The sequence below is a fragment of the Typopeltis vanoorti genome, chromosome 4, assembly GCF_054136105.1.
Source record: "Typopeltis vanoorti isolate ZY-2024b chromosome 4, IOZ_Tvanoo_1.0, whole genome shotgun sequence".
Lineage (NCBI taxonomy): Eukaryota > Metazoa > Arthropoda > Arachnida > Uropygi > Thelyphonidae > Typopeltis > Typopeltis vanoorti.
In genome coordinates this window covers 134,474,563-134,498,462 of record NC_143552.1, presented here as the reverse complement: position 1 = coordinate 134,498,462, position 23,900 = coordinate 134,474,563, and the positions used below count along the sequence as shown (strand labels likewise).

The 23,900-nt window shown below is 36.2% G+C and overlaps 1 protein-coding gene across 1 annotated transcript in view; it reads right to left on the bottom strand.

Moving 5' to 3' along the window:
* LOC150107688 (lachesin-like) overlaps positions 1–23,900 on the bottom strand; it is a 124,695-nt gene that overhangs the window by 12,591 nt on the left and 88,204 nt on the right. The window contains exons 4-7 of the mRNA XM_090391467.1: positions 21,807–21,962; positions 21,510–21,638; positions 17,151–17,441; positions 11,849–11,965 (exon numbers count right to left, since the gene is read on the bottom strand). Coding sequence (XP_090247593.1) covers positions 11,849–11,965; positions 17,151–17,441; positions 21,510–21,638; positions 21,807–21,962 — 693 coding nt within the window. The remainder of the gene's footprint in view (positions 1–11,848; positions 11,966–17,150; positions 17,442–21,509; positions 21,639–21,806; positions 21,963–23,900) is intronic.

Genomic DNA, 23,900 nt, shown 5'->3' with positions numbered 1-23,900 from the left:
TAATGAATTAAATATAAATAAATTAAAGTATATTATAAATTTATAAAAACATTTTAATTTAGTATAAAAGATAAAACATAAGTAAAATAAATAATATTTTTGAATAGTTCATAATTTTCCAAATAGACTCATACACTAAACATTGTCGCGCTTATTTTTTTATTAAATAGATATCTCTCGATTTTTAACGTGATGCACTGTATGTGCTCATCGCTTTCTTTTGTAATTTATTTTTTGGGGAACAATTTCTTATTTAATAGTGATGGAATAGTGCTGTATGGCTTGTCTTGCAGAGGTAAGAACGTCTCTCGTGAGGTAAGGTCGTATCTAGTTTCTCCAGTAGTGATTCTTTTTGCTAGTAACTTTGAAGCTTACAGGTTTATTTTTGCTAGTAGGCCTTAGGATCTACAGGATTTTTTTTTTTTTTTTTTTTTTTTTTTTTTTTTCTGATAGGTTATAAGACATTTTTCTGTAGGTCATAAATCCTGTAGACCCGAAAGTAGACTTTCGGGTCTACAGGATTATTTGCTGGTAAAACCTGTTCCTAGGAATATAGTATAGTGCACTTACTAACCACCACTTACTTCATTTCTTATTTTTTTTACTCTCATGACAGTATAAAATTAGTGTGGCTTCGCTCTTGCCTAGGAAACGTTAGGCTTTGAAATACACCCCAAAATAGGAAAAAAGTGATATGCCAAGCTTTATGCGAGGCAGCAGGATCTAGCAATATTCATGGCTTCATCCCATATGGTAGGGGGAATTTTTCAGATAGTAGTCAAGAATGTAGAAACGAGAGAGAAGTTGCTGCAAGGTTTTAAATGCTCCTGGGCCAAAGCAACTCCGGTCATGATTAGAAGTCTGCTTAGAAAAATTAAAATAGAAAGTTCCACATTGTTTTAAAACCGAATAAGAAACTCAAAGATCGGAATCAAAGTTTCATGCCGAATATAGTGACTATAAACGTATCGGCGACTACTAGCGTAAGCTAAAGCACGTAGTTCAAGTACGTAGTAAAAACTACGGCAACTCGTTGCAAAGGTGGAAAAAGTTCTGATCGCTATTCTTAGTATTAGTATTCGTACTATTCTTTTATTATTATTATTATTATTATTATTATTATTATTAGACACCTCCGGGGAGTTCAAAGACTCATCGAGGGAGAGTTTGATTCTAATCTTTGAGTTTCTTATTCGGTTTTAAAACAATCTGGGATTTAATATCCCCTTAATTTAAATAATGTTTTACATCGCCGAAAATGAAGCCTATTGGCTCTTTACTTTAAATAAAATAGAAAGATTTCCTTTAGAATACGTTGGAAACAGTGACGACGTTTTCATAAGATCTCAAAATGGGGAACTGTTAAGGACATCAAGAAAGTTACAGAAAGGTACTGGCATCGCTGTTAGTAAACCGGAGTGGAAATCTGGAGATATAAGCGGCACTATGGAAATGAAGAGCCCTGTTCCTAATTTCGTAATAATTGGATCTACAAGGGTTATGGTTAGTTACCCGGGTGTCAGGAGGCAGTGCTTTAGATGTGGCTCCTATAATCATCTGGGAGCGGAATGCGAGGATATCGTATACGAGCCAAAAGTCGTAACTGCAACGAATTAGAACACACCCTAGAGCATTGCAATAGCCCTTGCAGAAAATGGCAGCAACAAGACCACAAGATCACGTGTCCGTATCTAACAGCGGCAATTCATATCAGAGCACACAAACAGGGCTCCTGAATTTCCATCGCTACCAACAACGACAACTGATTCTGAGGAGGTGAAACGGGCAGAATTTATAAAGACATCTCTTGGAAAAACTAAGAAAAAGCAGAACTGTAAAATAGAATCCGACACTTCCTCCACAAAAACTAACACAGCAGTTGAAGAACCATCAACGTCATCTGCCAAAGAAGGGGGAACAGTTAGAGGAAATGGAAGTAACAACTGCAACAACTAAACGACAAAGAGATCAAGAAGAAGAAGAAAATATAAAATCAAAACGACAACCAGACAAGACAGAATCTCTCTGCAAGGAAGAGCTGTCTCTCTCCCCCCCCCCCACGACGCAGTTACGTCGCCTGCAAAAGCGTGGATGATTTACAAAATCCATCGATTGCAGCAGAAGAAAGCAACAATCCTTCAGTTTTGAGTACAAGCAAGCGAGGTGGAATCATAATCTTCTCCTTCGGAGGAACATCTGGTGCAATGGAAAGGCTCCTCGCCGCAATCCACAGTTCAGCGAACCAGAAGTTTACATATTCAACAAGGAAGGTTCGGTCGATCCCCGTGCAATAGTCCACTCTCTTCATAACTGATATACTAACTATCTCATCAGACTCATTTAAAAACTATCTCGGCTTCAAACATGGGTCTTCATGAAGAGGACATAACTCACTTGCATGAGACAATAACGGAAATAGTAAAACTGGGATTTTACCGTACTAAAATTTCTTTAACATCACTAATAATTCCTCTTTTTATGATGTCACTCTAAATATCAACGTTTTGCGATCTTTCTCTGCACAGCGCGCTGTTTGGAGAATATTTTTACTTCATCAGGTTCATGTACTATTTCTGTACATGTACGACGTTGGTCTGAAAAGTTCTCGGCCTAACAATGAAAAAACGAATTTATAATTTCAAAATTATTTTTATTTTTCAAGATAATCTCCCTTAAGACTAATACATTTATTCCAGCAATGCTCTAGCTCCATTATCCCGTCCCTGTAGTGGTTCTCAGTAAGATCTGCAAAATACCCCTCTACAGTTGCAATCACCTCTTGATTCGAAGAAAAACGCTGACCAGCGAGGAAGAGTTTTAGTTTTGGGAAGAGATAGAAGTCAGAGGGAGCCAAATCTGGGGAATAGGGTGGATGTTTCAACAATTCATAGTGCAGATCCCTTAATTTTCCCATTGCCAAAACACCTTTATGGGCAGGTGCATTGTTTTTTTTCTTCTGCAAACCAGTTCGTTTCTCACGAATTTTTTCGTCTGGTCTGGTTAAAAGATCGGAATAATATTCCCCAGTTATTGTTTTACCCTTTCAAGATAATTAATAAACAAAATGCCTTTAGCATCCCAAAACACCGATGCCATGACCTTTCCTGTTGAAGGAACCGACTTTGTCTTCTTTCGCGCTGAACAACCGGCTTCTGTTCACTTTTTTGACTGCAGTTTGGATTCTGATGTGTAATGGTGAATCCGTCTCATCCAAAGTAATAAATTGACGCACAAAATCAGTTTTATTCTTTTGAAAACGCTCCAAGAACGAACTGTTCAGAGATTTTCAAGCGAGTGCGTTTTTGATCTGCTGTGAGCAAGCGTGGCACCCATCTTGCGCAAAGCGTTTTCATTTGCAATTCTTCATGCAAAATATATCCTACACGTTCCTTTGAAATGCCTATAGTCTCAGAAATTTCACGCACTTTAACTCGCTGGTCATCCAGTAACATCGTGCACTTTGATCAATGATTTCTGGTGTTGTTACACTTTTTGGACATCCTTCACGTGGATCATCTTCAAGGTTGTTACGGCACCTTTAAACTCGGCAGCCCATTTCTTAATTGTCAAAAACGAAGGAGAAGAGTGCCCATTAACTTTTATGAACTTCGAATGAATTTCATTTGGCGTTAAACCTTCTTTTACAAAAAAAATTATAACGCGATACTCAATTTTCTCCATTTCAAGGGGTACAGACAACACGTTTGCTTCAGACAGCTGTATAAAACAAAGTACTTGATAGAATGACTTGCAATTTCACACCGATACTTATGACAGATGTACCAACTCAGAAAAAAAATCTTGCCGATAGTGTTGCCATCTATGGTCGAAGTCGAGAACATTTTAGACCACCCTCGTATATGTTACCAGTTCTGGATATCGAAAACTTTACCAGAAACGTCTGGGTTTTGGAGAGGATGCACGAGGGAAGTGGGAATCCTTCTTCGTCAGCCTATTCTAGGTTGATTTTTCAATGTTCAAAAAGATGACAGGACGTCTGGTTTCATAGACTGGAAGTTTAGGGGTAGAGCCATCCGCCTCCTCACCGTGTATCCCCTTAATAATATCCACCAGCGATGTAGGTTCTTCATATCCCTAGAATCCTATTTTTACGGGGTTCAAGATATCATCGGGGGAGGGGCTGGAACTATCGCAGACACATGATATGAGAAGGCTGGCGGTAACAACAATTCTGGTACTGGTGGCTCTAGGGAAGTGAACTCCGCTGTGATAATGTCGACCTCATTGACATCTGGAGGAGGCATCATCCATAAAGAGTCTGTGTCACATGGTCGCCAAGAGGTGTCTCAGTGAAACGCGACCGCATTTACATTTCCAGCAATTTAGACCCACTTAATGCATGTCGTGGTTGGCAGTTCAGTGACATAAAATGAACTATCAAATGGTTCTGTTAACTATCCAACTACCGGAGGTCGTTGACACATCCAAAGGACCTTGGAAAGTTCCTCCAAACTTCCCAAAAATGTAAAACGGGGATTCACAACAGCTATGCGACAAATGAAAGAACACTTACTGGGACTGAGACGCATGGACCACCTTTAAAAACGATTTAAAACAGCTTTCAAAATTGCCCTAGAGAAAGAAAACAATGAGAGATCTGTTAAAAGAATTAGGGTGGTACCGTGCGAATCAGAGAAACGGTATTCCCAGCGATTCCCTAATTAAAGATGTAGAAATCGAGCTAGAGGCATATTGACGAACAAAAGTGGCCAAGCTTGATTTCCGCGTTAGGTTGTTCCTCCATTATGCGGAAACACCCTCGGCCGCGTTTTACAATCGGCAGCGCATCGCAGCATATGACGAGAAAACAATTGGCAAATCCAAGTTAGCGGTCAAACTTTCAAGACCACGGGAGATATCTTGCAGCAATTTTTGAATCATTATTCGAGAGCCTATTCCAATGACGCCCGGTGTGACAGACGACTTTAACTCCCCGGTCTAGATGGACTAAGTGTTCAGTTTTATCGGTCTCTCTGGAATTTAATCTTGCCTATTCTGCTCTCGATTTTGAATACGTTTTTATCTATCGGACACGTGCCTGCTGACTTTGCTACTGGGTACACGATTTTTCCTTCCAAAAAAGGGAGCAACTTGAATAGTGTGGGTAGCTGGAGGCACATTTCCTTGACCAATACGGATTACAAGCTATTCACAAAAGTGGTGTGTAATCGTTCTGAAATTGCGCATGGGAAATGTACTTACCCACACTCAAGTGTACGGAGTTCCGGGTAAGTCGATGGCACTCAACTTCTGATAAGATATCTTATTCCCATCGTGACGAGCAAAGAACTCCCACTCGTGCCAGCGGATTTGGAAAACGTTTTCGATAGTGCAAAGCACAATTTGCTGCGCTCTATCCTAGAGAAAATGGGTGTGGCTTCTTGCGTAAGGGATATAATTAAAACCATCTACAATAGAACAAAAACATCTATTGCCATAAAAGGATTCCTCGCTGAATCCATTCCCGTATGCAGAGAGGTTCGGCAAGGCTTACCCCTGAGTCCCCTTCTTTTTTCTCTAGTACTAGAATCTTTTTTTAAATAAAATTGACGACTCTCACGCAGTGAGAGGAATACCGCTGCCCATAGGGCTCCAAACAGGGCAACACTGTCGTGTATGCCGATGATACTGTTGGAACTCTTCGGGATTCCAATTCGATTTATATTTTCTTCGACATATTACGAGAGTTTAACGCGCTCAGTGGTCTTCGCGCAAACTCAGACAAAACGAAAATCAAAATTTTTGCAAAATTCGGCCCTCCTAATCTTCCGTATGGTTTGACAGCATTAACAATATTAGGAATTCTCTTCCTTGTGAGCCCTGTATTACCAACACAAAAATTGCCAAATTCCTGTCATGACGAACTCAACCCTTTTAAACCAAATTATTTATACTTGAATCGTAAAGCAACAGTCATCAAAACCATCATTACCTTAATGCTGCTACACACACAATCAACTTAATAAACATCACATACGCAGAAGATAAAGTTATTTACAGGCGGTTCATCGACTTCTTCTGGAGCAACAGAAAACACGAGATATGCAGAGCTTCCCACAAACTCAAGGAGGGGGCTTGCCCTGCCCATCTTGAAATATTCCTATTTCACTAACACTGTTCGAACCATATGGAAAGCATTGGCATAAAATCCCCCATCTGACAATCTAATTAAATACTTCATATACTAGATATTTCCTACACTGTTTTGGGACCACTGGCCAAGCTGGACCATGTGCAGAGATGGTGTCAGAGTGGTACGACACAATATGTAAAACACTAAAAAGATTTGTTACAGATGGGGTTCGGGTGCTTCAGCTTAGCCCAAACGAAGAGGTGCTCTTTACGAATATATATATATATATATATATATATATATATATATATATATATATGTAGGAAGTATTTTTACCTTGGGTATAAATATGTTAAAGATACCAAGTAATTTTAAAACCTGGTTTTACTCCATTTCCCAAGTAAACAAACAGACTAAAAGTCAAGTTTGCGCCTGCAATTGATGCAAGTCTAACTGATCCCACAGGTAGTGCAGGACCAAATTACTTGGTATCTTTAACATATATATATATATATATATATATAACAGCTTGGGACAACCTTTTCGTTTTGGCTTGGAGAATCGCTGACTCCCAGTGAAACCAGTGAAATCGCAATATCACCCTGACTTTGTTACCCCCATGCGACTGAAACTGTAGGACACCTCTTCTATCAGTGCAGAGCATTTGGCGAAGGCTGGCTGAAGTGCTTAGGTTCTCGTTGCTCACTTTCTCTGAGGTGGTACTGTTGAAGTTTTCCCCACCGATGAGGGAAAAAAAAAATCAATTTTTCTCATCAATGTTATAAAATATCACATATGGAAAATAAGTAAAAACATCTCCTCATTGAGGAAGATAGAATCTATCATCGAATTAGGAACTGCTTCTCCGCCTATCTCTTTCGATTTCTGGAGCAAGAAAGATGCCTCTTGGGCGAAGGACGATTCCTAAGGAGATGGTGTAGGCCACAACCATATGTTAGATTACACAGGGGAGAATTCAAGTGTGCATATATTTCTAACATGATTGTTTTTACGACCTTTTAAACTCGGATTTTATTAATTTTGTTATTTTAGTGTAATTTCATTTTATTCCAATGTGTGTGTGTGTGGGATGGGGGAGGGGTGTCCTGAACAAATTTGGGCTGGGAAGACACTCCTGAGCCTTTTAGCGCGGTATCTCATAGGCCAGGCCTCCCGATTTGTTCACTTGTTTTTATCCGTTTATTAGGTTCTACAGGCTTATACGATTTTTATAGTAATTTTTAAATATTTTTTTATCTGTTTGCTCTTGTTAGAATTTTAGTGTTCTTCCCCTTTTTGGGATTTTTCCTTCAATGAGTGAAAAGTCAAACGCCTTTTATAATTACCTGGTGGGGGCAACAGATACAACTGGTCAACTTAGGTCTCTTTCTCTCCTCTATATTTATTTCATGAGCCTCCGTAGCTTAGCCGGTACGAAGCCCTTTGATCTGAATGATCTTTATCTGGTCTCATACGGAGGCAAAGGATTTTTTTTTCTCCCGGAAACTCAGGTTTTTCGTCTCTCAGAACAGGGAAACCGGCCCTGTGAACACACACGAATCTACAAATCTAGTCAAAATATATAGGAAGCTTTTCCCCTGCATTTGGCACTTGAGACCCCTGTGCACCCCAGTGTTGTATAATGGATAGATCCATAATTGCGAACTTCAATATGAAGATGACACCTAAGATGATGTGGATGACGATGATCACTATCTCACACTATCTTTTTATCTCTCTCTCTCTCTCTACTGAATCTCAGCGTCACTTTAATTCCCAAAAGGCCAATGATGAGAAACCTGAACTCACAGAATATATATATTGATTATTTAGTATTGTAGGGTATTTTATGATATTATTTTGCGAGTTTATCACTAACATGTATGTATTGTGAACAAAATATATGGTTCTCAACCCTCCCCCCCACACACACAAGAAAAATTAAATAAATAAAAAAATCCGCAAAATTTGACAACAAAATTTGTCCATAATCATCTGTTAATTATCATTATTATCATCATCATCATGTTCGTTTTCCTTTATTTTTTTCGAGAATTTCCATCGGAGAGTATAGGGCTGTTAAAGGAGTTCGGAGTAAAATATTAAATGATTTAGCACAATTGTTCATTTACTTACAATGACATTTTGTAATAATTAATTAAAATATAATTAAACAATTTTATTTGGTGTAACTTTTAAAATTTAAATACTGAGTTATTTCTGGAATTTCTTCTTTGTTCTTTTGGACGAGAACCAGTTATAAACAGAGTATGATGACTCAGTTAAAGACATGCATTCAAAGAAAAAACAGCCGTAATGTTGAATGGAGTTCTCATAATTTGAAGAGTTCAATATTTAGTCGACTCGTCACTAAGATTTGTAATATAGTAAACTTCTGATCGCCTGTGAAATTATTAATTTCCAAATTGATGTCTACTCAATACAACATAATCCTGAATATGTACATATTCAGGATTATTTTGTATTGCCTCATATTATTTTAAGGAAATTGTTTGCCCATTACTTATACTTGAAGTGGGCTTCACATTCATTGTCGTGTGTCTCTTCTAAAGGTTAAAATACATTTATTCGAACATCAGGTCATTTACTGCAACCGTCTTTGGTAAAGATGCTGTCTACTAGATAAGTTATGGAATATATTCGTTATAGTCCATAAGTGTCTTTTATTGCATAGTCACTCTTCGCTAGAATTATCTTTTACTTGAATTGAAAGTAGATCCATAAAAGATAGAGTGATGGAAAGACAAGGAAGGCTCTTCCTATTGTTATCTGTAGTCTGCTATATCCATCAGATTAGATGATGGGCATAGCAGACAGCAGTCATCGATGAACCCGCAGTATATAGTCGCACGCCAAATGATGTGTTATCACGCTCTTAAAATCTGTAAATTACATTTGTTACTGTAACAAACTCTTTTGTTTGGAGAAGAAAACCGTGACAATAGTGATTATGTTTTTAAAACAAAAGTTTGCACTGAATACAGTGAAAGCTCAATTTACTTTTTCTAGGGAAAAACAGCTTTTTGTTTTACGTGCCGAAAGGGGGGTGAAGACGATCTTGAACATCGCGTTAAAATGGATGCAAAACCTGGGGCATGGAGTATTATTTGACACACACACACGCACACACATTAAATTTATCGGTTTTATAATTAAATTATTCTCTTTAATAAAATATACTTGGTAAATGTTTCTAACGATTTATTCAAAAATTATAGAAACGCATATTACGAAATTTACTTTTTAATTTTGATATAGACTGAAAAAAAATGTGATGTGATTGTAGTCCTAAGGGACGGATGAGGAAAATGGGGGAGAGGGAATCCCACACGACAACTGCTGAAAACTAATTTCTTAGGGAATTCTAGTTTTTAAACTGAATTAGCAACAAAAAAAGAATCCGTATTATGCATCACAAAGAATATTTTCCATCACATTTAACACATTTATATTTATCCAAACCATCGTTTCCCTAAATCTCAGTATCCAATCTAAAGTGTCAGAAATAATCCAGCGCTGGAAAAATCAATAACATCAGATTAAACATAACAACAATAAAATTGAAATCATTTGCACAAGTTAATGTTTGAATTTATAATTTACTAATTTTATTAATTTATGGTTTCAGAAAAGTATTCTATTTTAAAAAAAGAATCTGAAAGTATTTTTCAAATACTTTACAGATTTCATAGAAATCAAACTTTTGCAGTATAATTTTATAGATAATAACGATAAATAAGTTATATTAACTTAGAAAGAATTAATTTCTAGTTCAAAGGAATGCCTCAGGGAGTAAACCACTTATATTTAACACTACTAGGTAAACTAGCTCTGTTAAGAAAACGCCGGTGGAGACATCTACATCAAGCTAATCTCATTCTCGGTTGTGCATTTAGTACAAGAGTTTATTGTTTGCTGAATCTCGCAGGTTGCTACTGGAAACAGAAAATTAGCACGTAAATGCCTTTGTAAGTGCTTGTAGTTCAGAGAAGCATTCCTAATTCGGGAGGGCTATTAGGCCTTTCATGACCTTCTCCACCATTCATTTGAACTCAAAGTAGCGTGAGAGATGATGTCCCCAACATATTACGAACGCCAGCACAGTTGTCAAGGCTTCGTATCGTCTTTTGCACATGCGTTAGTGCTAGTACGCTGTGTAACTCGTTCGTCACTTGTAGAGATTTTCGTTCGTATTAAACCATGTTTAAAATTGCCTTCCTGCAGTTAGTGATGAAGAGAAAACTCTCTCTCTTGGCAAAGACCAGTTCTCATGTTTCGTGCACGAGTTATTCAATCGATTTGAATTTGCTTCAGGCAGTTGGCGAATAACCTAAATAATTTAAAGGAAGTTTGACTCATATTTCGCGATAACTTATATATATATATATATATATACCGACTACAGAAGACACACACACACACACATACATACAAATAAATATCAGTTAGAATTAGGAACATCGCTCTTATTATTTAGCGCCTTCAAGCACACTTAACTTTCATCTATAACATCAGAGCTCAGTTATCACTAACTTCCACAAAAAAAGGCTAAAAAGTGATTTATTTCAAGTATCATTTCGTTGAAATTGAGGTAAAAATCCTTTCTTGTGTGTTATGTGTGTTATTTTCCATATGGAATTTCTGACTCTTTTCACAGGCGGCATCTGCCATTTATTTAAGGCTTAGAAAACATGGGAAAAACGAGAACAGAAAGATAACTAGCTTTGCACTTTGTCGTATTTTATATTTTAACGTGAATATCCACATCTATGTTATAATTTTTATTTCTAAGGACACAACAAATACGCTGTTATATATATTCTGCTGGTGTTTGTTAACTCTTCCGTTAAAAATCTGTCAAATGCTTATTTTATGATCTTGAATGATAAAAGAATATTTTTTAAACATTTTTTGTTATGAATAATAATAATAAATGATATTTTGATGCCCTGAATAGAAGAGAAAAAGATTTCAGACGGTGGAACAACCTAAGAAACGCACAAATATATACAAGATATCCTAATATACTTATAATTAGAAATATATTAGATTTACCTTAATAAATAAAATTAAACAATCTTATGTTTTTATTAAAATGAACAGATTAACATTTAATTATACATGCAACTATAAAAATGAATTATAAACAATTTCATAATTATTTAAGGGAGATTAATGAAATATTTAAAAGACGCATCTATAGGAGAGAAGATAGTTTTAAATTTTTGAGAACAGCAAACTGGTTGGACTGAGGTGAACCATCAAAAAATCTTATCCCATTGTTAATTGACTTCTATAGCGAGAATCATTGTCAGTTAATTAGTAATCCAGTCTGAAAATTATGTGTTTTCTAAAGTAATATCATGAGTTCAGGCAGAACAGCGTAACGTATTTATTTCTTCATTGTATAATTAAACATATTGCCATTAACATTGCTATATCTAACATGTTTGTTTCCAATATATAGAGAAAGAATAATAAATAAAAATACTCACCTGACAGCTATACGACATTAATTGAGAAGTTTAAATATCTTCTGCCATCAAAATAACAATTCTTGTGTAATACTTTATAAAATTTTACTTTTATATTTTATAAAATATATAATATAGATTTAACATCAATAAAAAGTTTATATTTTTTTAGAAATATACTTAATAAGTAACAATACCATAATTTATACTCAGAACTCTTTATAAATATTTATATTTCAATCATTTTATATTCACTTGCCTCTTTCTTCTGGCCGCGAGAGGGCGTTCTGTGGATATCCATTACGTAGTTTTTCGGATTTTGCCCGAAAGGCTTCGGGACCTTGGGAAGCTGAAGTGGAAGATGGAGGAGGAATTTCTGTAAAAGAAATTATTAGAAATATTTATAAAAATTCAGAAATAAAAATCATCATTTTAAAGATAAAAAGAAAATTGTCACCTGTGAATACAGTTCAAAAAAATCAGATTTTTTTAAAATACGATTATCTAAAAACTGCTAAGAAAACGATATTCATGTGAAATATGCAGTTTCTTGTGCATTGTTAGTATCATTTATTAGCTTGATTCGTAATAACAATTTTTTTTTTTTTTTTTTTTACGAATTCAAAAAATATCGACTAATTTTCTTCATTATCGCATTCTGAGGTGTTTAAGACAAGTTGGAACAGCTGTCAAAGATTAAATTTCACTCAGATGCAGTTAAATTCTTATTTTTTAGAGATAGTGAAGAGTAATATTGAGTTCCTAATGTGAGTGAGATAGGGTAATGTGATTTAGAAAAAAAAATATCATCACGATTATGACCACGGAATCGTCGAAATCACCCATAGAACGATTCCCAACTTTGATAAGTCACTAGTGAAAAAGTACTCGTCAATGACACAACCCATGATGTATACACTGACTCTCCACATTATTAGAATACTGCAATGAGAAAAACCAGAGAATGGAAAAAAATAAAATTGTGCACAACAAATGAAAGAAGACTTTATGGCATCGCATTGGAATGTTCTAGTGTAAATACTGGCTCTTATGATCCCGAAAAAGGGACATAAAAGTACACAAAAATTTGTCTTGTTAAATTACTACAGAACAGGGCATCAGAATAAAAATAGTTGATCTCGTATTGAACTCAACTCTATTTCGTTTGTTCTATTAAGTAATACCAGATGAAAACAAATGTGACTCAGAGTCAGTCATACAAGAGGTTTTACCAATATTTATTTCATGAGCAGGTTCTAGCGAATTGTATAAAAGAAATGGACTGTCTACAGACAGTGTCTTGATATATGGTTATGCTCTACCAAATAGGAGAGCAACGAAATTTGATGCCTTCCCTAGAGTACTATCCCGTCTCTGTATTCTGAGGGGAATACCCAAGTGGGGGAGAAGGAAGCCAACTTTATAACCGTCATTAACCAGCATCCGATAGCTTTCCAGGCGGCTAAGTCCCCTCTTTTCTTTCCAATTCCCTTAAGTAGCACCCCATTTTTTGAAAGGCCAATAACAAGCAGAAAGATTCCACTCCTGCTTTTCCTGTACTCAAACCTTATGGATTCACCCACACGCAGGTGGGCCTAGCGAGGTTGGAGAAAATAGTTCCGCTTTGATGTCAACAGTGATTCAATAAGACTCTAGCGAGAGGAAGACAGGTACATTTATAAGGATGATCTCCAGGGAGGAAACGTTTAAGAGATGAGTGCATGAGACATTGGGAGGAAACCCCCCCCCCCTCCGAACTTCGGTAAACAGATGACACACCGAGTAGACTACATCCCAAATGTAAGCGAACTCGTAGAGTCAACATTGTTGCGAAAACCAACAGCATCTATTGAGACTTTTCACCATCGTATTAGGCAAAGTAGAGAATACAATTGATATAGTCGGTTACTCTTTTGGAAGGAACGAAGTCACGTCGTCCGACAAAAGAGAATACTGTTCAGATGCTTGGTAGGTAAATAGTTGGTAAAAAGATTGTCGCTTCTCCTACAGTGAATGCTTAACATATACACTGGTGTTTAAAGTAATCTGAAATAAATACAAAGTTCTTTTTCTCCCCCTTTATTGATCTCTGTCTGTCAGAGACATGAATAAAATCTTTGAAGTATGTTTATCCTAGATATTCATCGTCTCTATGGTATTCAATAGGCGTAGTTTATATCAAAATACAGTGAAGATATTATCAACTCTAAGTAATGCAGAAATAAAATACTCATTTTGTACACTGATCAGCAGTCATGACTCTTGAGAATGCTGTTCAGGAATGTGATAAATTTAGATCAGTATAAAGGAATATTCCAGCTCCCCCCCCCCTCAAGTGCACACACACACACGCACACCAGATGCAGTGATAGTAACAGAGGAGACGAATTCGATAAATGAAAACAATGTAAATCAAGTTTTTTACTATTAAAATATTATATAATGTGCAAATATGGATAGCGAAAAAGCACTTTTTGCAGAGCAGGTAATAGCAGATCTAAGTTGTAAGTCAGAGCCTCCGGATCTCAGTCAGTATAGACCGTGACAGGAATCGAACCCAGGTCTTTTCGATCAAAGGATCGAAAAGACCTGGGTTCGATTCCTGTCAGGAGGAACCTTTATCTGGTCTCTTTCGACTAAAGGTGAGTTAGCCGGTAGAGGATTTTTTCAATAAGAAACTCGGGTTTTCGTCCCCCCAGAACGGGTAGACTCGTCCCGTGAATACACACACACACACACACGTCTACAGATAGGACACTCCTAGAATAGGATTGACCGACCTATTCAGTGGGATTTCTGGTTTCGAATTGTAATAGGCCACGAAAGCCTAATACGTAAAGGGAAGAAGAAGATATTTTAAGCCCTTTTAATGTGTATATGTGTATAGAGAGTCACTTTATCGCAGTAATATTTATTGTAGAACCATTTTATAACAAGTTTTATTTTTCATTCATGCGTTTTTATCGCAAAAGCGGTTTTATTTCGTATTATTTGATTGATAATTCTCACTTCAGCATCACCTAACTCGTGATCGTTTAGGAGTGCTATAAGTATTTTATCACCAAGAATTTCACTCCTAAGAATACATTAAGGAATTTTGATTACAATTGGAGTACTCCTAAACCATTAAACGATTGGCTATGACGAATAACGCTACGAATGTTTCTGAATGTTTTTCGGATGGATAAGAAGGACGAAATTTTTCTCAAAGGCGAATGATAAAATTGGATGAATCACTGAAAAAAAACTATTACAGAAATTGAGTAAGATTAAGGGATTCTCTTATGACCACTCCTAGGGGACTCATACAGCTCCATTAAAATTAATAAATAACTATTTTTTTTCCTTAATCCTACTCTTCTACCTTTTACGATGTCGAGGTTTTGTATGCTTACAACCGCAAACCGTCTCGGGGATAGGGTGGTTAGCCCGCATGCGTTCAGGCATGTCCATGGGGTAGTTTTGCTTTTTCTGGGGACGAAAAACCGAATTTCTGGGTCAAAAATCCCCTCCCTCCGTAGGAGAGCGGCTAACCCACCTTTAGTCGAAAAAGGGCACATAAAGGTTCCTCACGTCACTGACTGAAATCGAACCCAGGTCTTTCCGATCAAAGGGCTTCGTCCATAACGACTGAGTTACGGAGGCTCTCAATAAATAACTTTAATAATAATAATGACATTATTATTATTAGAGTTACAAAATTATTATTATCTAATAATAATAATTTTATCCTTAATAAAACGATATCGTCAGTGCAATAAATGGACGCTGTATTCTTCTCTTGGGTTGTTTGTTTCGTACAAAGCACGTCCATCAGAATAACTGCAGTCATAATTGCAAAAAAGTATATGAACTACTAAATCTCGGCAGGCTATAGACTTAATTTAAAACGGTTATAGACTAAAGACTAAAATAGGATAACTTGGGGAGAAAAGGGAAAAAATATGAAATCAGGTACATTATGTAAAAAATGATGCTGAGACTGGTTATCGTGTACAAATGAGTGCCGCTGTCTGTGGTATATGCAAATAAGCTACTTCCTGAAAGGTTTTTGAAGAGATTTTGGTCAGGTGGATGTGGTCAGATGGTTGCATGTGAATCGTTCTGCGGCTCACAAACTGTGGAACTTTCAACAGTCACAAATATTTAATGCAGTATACGAGCCATTCTCGTATACTGCATTAAACCACCATTAAACAGTGGACGAGGATGGTGCTCAGCAGATAATGATAATCATTTACTACCAACACTCATGATACAAACCTCCACGCCACCCTTACATTTTCACACACAAATTGTTGATTGGGGGGAGTGTTACACTCTCAATCAGATAGCGTCCGAGTTCCCATAACACGACCTGTTAATAAAGCATAAATGACACTGGTGTTGAAAAATAGAAATCAAGGCTTGATTTTGGTTGACATACGAACTCACTTATTAGATTATGTAATACTTCAGACCTTATTTATTCATAGAATCACCGGAAGTCAAACAGGTTAAATTCTTAGCGTTCTAGTGGTTTTAAACTGCCCAGAAGGCGAGATAGTGTGAGCGCTGAAACAATAGCACCTAGTGGCTGTGATTGGTTATTGTGTCTGACATGCATGCAGCATAACTTGCGAGGGAGGAGTGTTTTTCCATTAAGTGTGTCGTTCGAGTTGTCTCTAATTACACTAATTGTTCCTAAATATAGTACACAGATGTTCAATGTCTGTTTACTGTATTTAGTGATAAACAAAGCGACTTGTTTTGATTGTTTATATATATATATATATATATATATATATATATATATATATGCACTACAGTTAATCAAGAATGAAGACAGAACATGCAGAGTACGAAAGGTGAAACGAGAAATTTTGTCACGTGATTCGCCTTAAGTGGTTAAATGTCTTGCAAGAGATGACAGCCTTTAGTCTCTACACCCTTAACAAGTGATGCCCTAAGGCAGTTGCATATTCTCTTTGTCCAATACCTTCTACTGCTCATAAAAACAAATTATTTTTAAATTTTTTAATAAGTAAAGATTAGTCAGATTTTTAAGTCCAAATAAGCGTAAATTAAAGACAAAAAAATAATAAAAGCGAATATCATTAAACTCTGGGAGCTTTATTCATACAATGCCTTTGGCATTGTTTGATTATTAAAAAGAATATCATCAGCTAATTCCCTAAGAGTGTCACCTTTTTTTTTTTTTTTTTAAACCTGTTTTTCATAATTGGCTTATGAAACACACGCATGTTCATAACACACACTCACTACTTTTTTCACTGAGTAATTTTTCGAAAAAAAAAAGTTCTTTAAAAATCTGATGAACTAAAATGAATATTTTTCATGGCGGAACGTTAGTTTACCCTTTTCTTAGCAAGGTGGTCTGATTTATCCTACCGGAAACTCATGTTTTTAACACAGCATCTAAGAAAACTGCTAGAATGACATATTTAGGCATAAGACAAACAACATTATCCTAAATTATGGTTACGAAAGCCAATCTACGTAGCTTGTGAACTTAATGGATCTGTAATTACTTCAGATTATACATATATATCTTTTCTTACCGTATAACCTGATAGTTCCTTCTGTTTCTCCAAGGGAATTTTTTGCCACGCAAGTGTAAGACCCAAAGTCTTCAGGACGGAGATTTCTGACTCGTAGTCTCATCTGTACTTTGTATAAGCCTGTTGGGAGCAGCATGCTGTCGTATTTAGCGTTGGAGAGGATCATGATTCCTCCTTCTCTTGTCCAGTAGGTCACTGAACGTGGATGGGACTCCAGATTACAATCAAGGACAACATCAGTACCTAAAGGGGCTCCTACTAGTTGGTTGGGGATCCAGATCATAGGAGGGACTGCAATAAACCATCGTACATTAATTAACACCAAGTATTTTTAGTAATTCAAAAATCTGAAATAAGCACTTAATGAGAGAGTTTGAGGTAGAGAAAGAGAGGATATGAAAGGGAAGCAAAAACAGAGCGGAGAGAGAGAGAGAGAGAGAGAGAGCGTATAATTTCATAGACTGGTTCAATATGATACTTTTTGATATGATCTGAGGACATTCATGAAGGAAGGTATCCTAATATTAATAAATATGGAAGTTCAAAAGTAATTGAACGGCCAATTTCTGTGTGTGAGTTGCTTACATATGATTTACAGACTTTTCATCCATCGTAGGTGCCAGACGGATGGGTTACTCGATCTCCGAAATTGTTAACGAACTTGGATTTTCTCTTAAGACAGTTTCAAGAGTGTTTGGGGAATATGAAAATTCCGGAAAAAAATACACGCGCTCGGACAAACTGCAGATGACAAGCCAGTCTTGAAGGATCGTGCGCTTCTCTCATCTCGCTCATCGTACGGAACGATAGGGACCGGACATTATCTCAAATCACCTCCCATCTGAATGAGGGTTCCAGATGGAAAGTCAGTGCAAGGAACGCGCAACGTTCACTTCAACGTCTTGGCTTCGGGAGCCGTCGACCTACGACAGTACCACTTCTATCGGTACGACACCGAGCTGAACGCCTTGCCTGGGCTAAAAAACATCGAAACTGGACGATTGAACATTGTCGACGTGTAGTCTTCAGTGATGAATCGCGATTTAAACTTCATAGCACCGATGGGAGACTGAGGATATGGCGCCAATCCCATGAAGCCATGGATCATGCATGTCAAACCAGACTGTACAAACTGATGGTGGGTCAGTGATGGCCTGGGGTGTCTTCAGTGACCAACGTCTCTCAGTGCATCCCGGTACGTGAAACTCATGGCCGAACATGTATCCATTTATGTCCATCACTCATCCCAATGGAGATGGCGTCAACCAGCAAGACAACTGTTCATCTCAAAGGTCCAGGTAGGCAACTGCTTGGTTCCAGGAGTATTCTGTTGACTTTGAAATAATGAAGTGGCCACCTAGAAGCCCGGATTTAAATCCCATCGAAAATCTTTGGGATACTGTTCAGCAGAATGTCCCATCACCGCCAAACTGGAGCGAATTGTAGACAGCTCTGGAGGAATGCATGAGGGGTCTAACACGTTACTAGGTAGCTATCCCTATGTGTAATGGCACTTTAGTGTAAACATGTATGTAGTTTTCTTGTGTATAAGTGATAGTTCCTTCTATTGTTCCAATGGATTTTTTTTTTGCTGCGCAAGTTTATGATATAATGTTTTTGGACGCGTTTCAATTTGAAGCAGTGATTGTTCGATGCAAAATTGCTGCTATCAGAAAAAGAATTTCAGAATATTTGATCTAATCTAATATTTGAGATCTTTTCCAAAATTTATCATTTTAGTTACATTAAAATCAGTCAGTTAGTTTTAATGACAAAATTTAGCAATGCGATTCGAAACATAAACCGAACAGTTTCTATAATAAGAAAGGATAGATATGGTATACAATAATGGCATTTATATACCTCTTTATTATCGCCTCAGATCTATTTATATGTCTGTATTATATTTTATCGGAGATCAATGTCATAGATAAAATACATCTGGATTTTGAATTACTGACGAATATCAGAAAATTGCTGAATGAGGAAAATCAAGTACAGAATGGGAAAGAATCATGAAACGATGTTTGGAGATGTTTTTCACATATTCCACTGCCTGTTTGATAGGCTTTGTTGAGTAAATTGTGTTAGTTTATAAAAAAATACATATATCATATAGTATATTACATATATATCTTGCTGCAAACTTTCTTTTTTTTTTTTTTTTAGTTAAAATGCCAAAAGACAGAAAGCAATTTGCAATACACCATTCCATTCGCCTTATATTAATTGATAAAATGGCGAATACAAAGTTCATAATAATGTCTATCGCCATACTCTTCACTAAAAACTCAATATTCCCCAAAGATGATATCTTCCTATTTAATACCAAGATTCCCTGGAAAGCAGAAGCCAAATATCTGGGTGTACTGCTGGACAGAAAACTAACCTTCAGTTCACATATAAAAGCCTCATGTACAAAAGCATCAAGAGTCATTGCACAGCTTTACCCTCTTATCAATAGGAATAGCAAGCTGGATACCAAAATAAAACTACTCCTTTATCAGTTGATGATTCGACCCATTATTACTTATGCGTCCCCAGCCTGAAGCCACACCTCAAGTACAAATATCCTCAAACTACAGAGAGTCCAAAACAAATGTCTCCGCATGATCTTAAACGCACCATGGTATGTCAGAAATGTCCAACTCCACCGGGATACAAATATCCTCTACATCTACTCTTTCCTGCAGTCTTCAGCAGTAAAGTTCTTCTCAGCATCCTCTTCACATCCAAATGAATTAGTGCAACAAGCAGCAAATTATGATGAAACAGACTTCTCAAAATATAGGAGACCCAAGGCCATCCTACTTCCAAATGAAGATCTTTAAATCGCACCCACTCAGGCAGAGCACTTAGCTCATAAACTTTTCTTCACACAGCAATCCTTATCAAATAGCAGGGATTATAAAAGCATTTTGCTTCACCCTTATAGTCAGCAGCGTCTTGCATAATAATGTCTGTGGTTGAGAAGGTATGTGAGTGATGGATGAAACCCTGGAGGGTAATGGATGGCAATGAAGTTCTTACTGAGGCTCGGTTATTGCTGTTACCCTCCTGCCATAATCAGAGCTTTCATTGCTCAATAACACCTTATCCCTACACTGTTCTCTACAGATAACGGAGATGAAAAGATGATATATATATATATATATATATTGTTCAGTAAATATTTATTTACTGTAATAAATATTGAATATTTGATTTCAGTTTCTGCATATGAAAAATGAAAATCGTGTGCAATCACGCCATAGAAATATATTACCTATCTGCTGGTGCCAGGTGGGTGATAAAACAGCGTCGAATATTCTCAATATGGTCACAAAAATTGCTTTTATGGGACTACAAAAATTAATTCATGTCCCACGGAACATTTGCCTTTTGCTATTCCACTAAATATTCTAGAAACGTTTTGGAAGTTAAGGTCGCTAATCGAATTAAAGGAACTCTAACGCCATTCTCAGAAGATAAAACCACAGCTTTATTCTTGTATTACAAGTATTGCTTACCATATGGTCATTACATAACTTTCGATGGTTGCGTGAGTAGCCCTTATTTCTCATTAGGGGTTCAGAAGCGAAGACTACTGAGCAGAAATTGTAATGAAGTGAAGAATTCTACAAGATATTCCAGAGTCAGTTTTGTGCATATACTTTGATTTTAAATATTGTGATCACACTGCACGAATGCTTTTTTATATAAAGTAGTTGCGGTTCCAATAGTGTAGATAATAATGAATAAATCAAAACGTGCAGTTGAATTATGAAGATAATAATAATATTTTACATCAACAGTATCGAATTAATATTTCTATGCGTCTGTTCTTTTCGTTTCTACCAAAAGCTAATTTTTAAACCACATTGGAGTGAATTGGATAAAAAATTGGCTTCAATTTGTCTATTATTATATGTTATGGATAATTTATAAAATTATCATAAATAATTATAAAAATATAAAATAATTATAAAACATTAAATGATTATAAAAAATTAAAAATATAAAAATATATAAATTCTAAATAGTTATTGTATACGTGAAAGATGACATGCGCGTGGATAACTTGGGTAGCTTTCTTATATTTATTCATTATTTAATCAAACATGAACTTTTCATTTAAATTCGCACTTTGTATTAATTCATATCAAACGAGTTTGTTTCTAGATATTTAAAATATTATAGTAAATAAATTTATTCACTATAAATTCCTGCGAATTCCAGTATCATGCAACATCTAAATGGATCGAATTCTGTGTGACTTACATGCTTAACTTAAATCTATCTTTTGCAAACATTCCAACTACAAATGACTTCCTAATCTCCTAGAATATATTTATTTAAACCAAGGAAATTTCTACTTACAATTGACACTAAGAACAATCCTTTTGCTCACAGAAGGAGGAACCTTATTCGAAGCTATACAGAGGTAAGCTCCCATGTGCAGACGACTGACTTTGGTGATATTGAGGTAGTTTCCCTTCACTGACGACACTGCAATAGAGATGGGAAAGACAGAGAAAGCGGCAATCTATTAGATAGGACAGACAGACAGACATATAAATCCTCCAAAGCTAGATGTGCTTTTAAAGTGGAGGTAAGATATGGGTAGAAATGTCTAAGAATCTTTTTTTTTTTTTTTTGTTTTGTTTTTGACCTTACCTTTCTTTCTACCAAATGAAATCTCCTGCCCATCTTCCCTTCTCCAAGAGATCTCCGGCTCCGGTGAACCTTTGGCGACACAACGGAGACTCATGTCTGCTCCCTCGCGGATTTCAGTGTCCGAGCTAGTGAGATCCTCGTTGATCTGAGGAGGAACTGCAAGAAGAAGAAGGAAAAATATCGGAACATTAGTCTAAAGGATGTGGGGTTAGTTGGTGTCGGCAACGAGAGTGTGGGCTACGGAATGAATGCCGTTTATAGGTCATTTATTTGTTTCTTTCAAATGGAATGTTGGTGGGGGTTTATTTTATTTTATTTATTTTTAGGGAATGGGCCTTTCGAGATCTCCTATATCGAAATATTGCACACCTAACTTTCTTCGAGTCACGCACGCTTCGTGGTACCAAATTTTTCAACGCGTTGTTCCAAAGAAAGTTTAAAATAAACTCATGTTTATGCTGCATTTTAGAAAAATATTAGGAACAATCTTGAATATTAGGTCTTCGTTATGTAACAGAATAAAACAAAGGCGTTTCATTCTTAACAATCTGAATTATATTAAAATATGAAATAAAATATTAAAGATAGGAAATATAGAATTTATCGATTTATTAAATTATTATTTTTTCCTGCTAAGATATTTAATAAATTTACTTAGTAAATTAATTAATATGCTTGTATATCAATTTATGATTTTCAAATAAGAAATTATCAAAAATTATCAAAATCACCTCTCAGTTTGAATTTGGAACGATTATACAAAAACAAAAATGCGATTCCCTGACTCTGCTGGTTTTATTGGTTCATAGTAAACAGTCTTTGTTGCTATCTCAGAACCAGGGTCATAGATCTGGATTTATGAAGCGCAAAGCACAAGTTGTTTTTTTTAACTTTTATTATTATTTTTCCATGATGGATTGCCTATTATACTGACATGGCAACATGCTTATATGGTGGGCATACACATACTGGCCACTGAATTAGCAATTTAATACCGTGTTGGACCGCCTTTAGCGACTTCCAGTACCGATTCTCTTCAATTCCTGGGTATAGTTTGGTGAGATAGGGGTCGCGAACAGTTCATTAAATGCCTTGGTCAATTGCTGCACACAGGAAATTCTCTTTGTCCGTACAAGTCTTATCTGACGACAGTGATCTCGTTCCTGACAGACTTCCTTAGGATCAAAGTTACGTCGCCTAGACAAGTAAGTGGGTTATTTTTACACTGATTAAACACCCGGGACATCTCATCTTTTAAGAAACCAATCAGCTCTGCTGTTTTCAAAATTGTGGCTCTAGCCAGACGGGCATCCGCAATAAGCCCCATCGAACTCTAATATCGAAAACTATTAATAACAGTGATAAATATTCTTTGTAATGATGTAAGTTTCATTTCCATATCTTTCCTTTTTTTTCTATTTTTTAAAGAAAATATTTAAAATGTATATGTTTATAAACAGTGCGAAAACGTTAGAAACAATTTCCGTAATCCGAACGGCTAAATTGTTATAGTATTTATTTAGCTGAAATTTATGCATCCAGTTTGCACTTGTTCACCATTTTATTAGAAACTCCTGAGTGTATATTGAGGCTAATCCAACCCAAATACCTTTCGTTATCCATGTTATACAAAAACGAATAAGATTTCTGCACAAACATCAAGCAAGCGCATTTGAGGTGTCTTCGCTAAACAAGCGAGATTAGCTTGGACGTAAAACATCGACGTTGATGTTCGAAGTCAACGAAGAGATAACAATTGGATTTTGTTATTGCATGGATCGAAATTATGCGTCCCATTTTTGGTTGGTGTTAGGTCAGAACAGTAAACGATATTTCACCATTCATAGCTTCTTTTTTATGATAATCCCATTCACGTGATCTGTTCATCCTACGCTACATTAGTATCTCGATGGGCAAAAAAGTGAGGGGGGGGAATAAGAATTAGATTTATAGATTATTGACTTTAGGAAATACATAATAAGGAAAATGTTTCAGATGACAGCAGTTGAAGGAATGAATGAAGAAACAAAAATTCTGTGATTTTCTGGTGAAAGTGATCATGGAAATATTTGAGAAAAATTCAAGCAGCAGAAA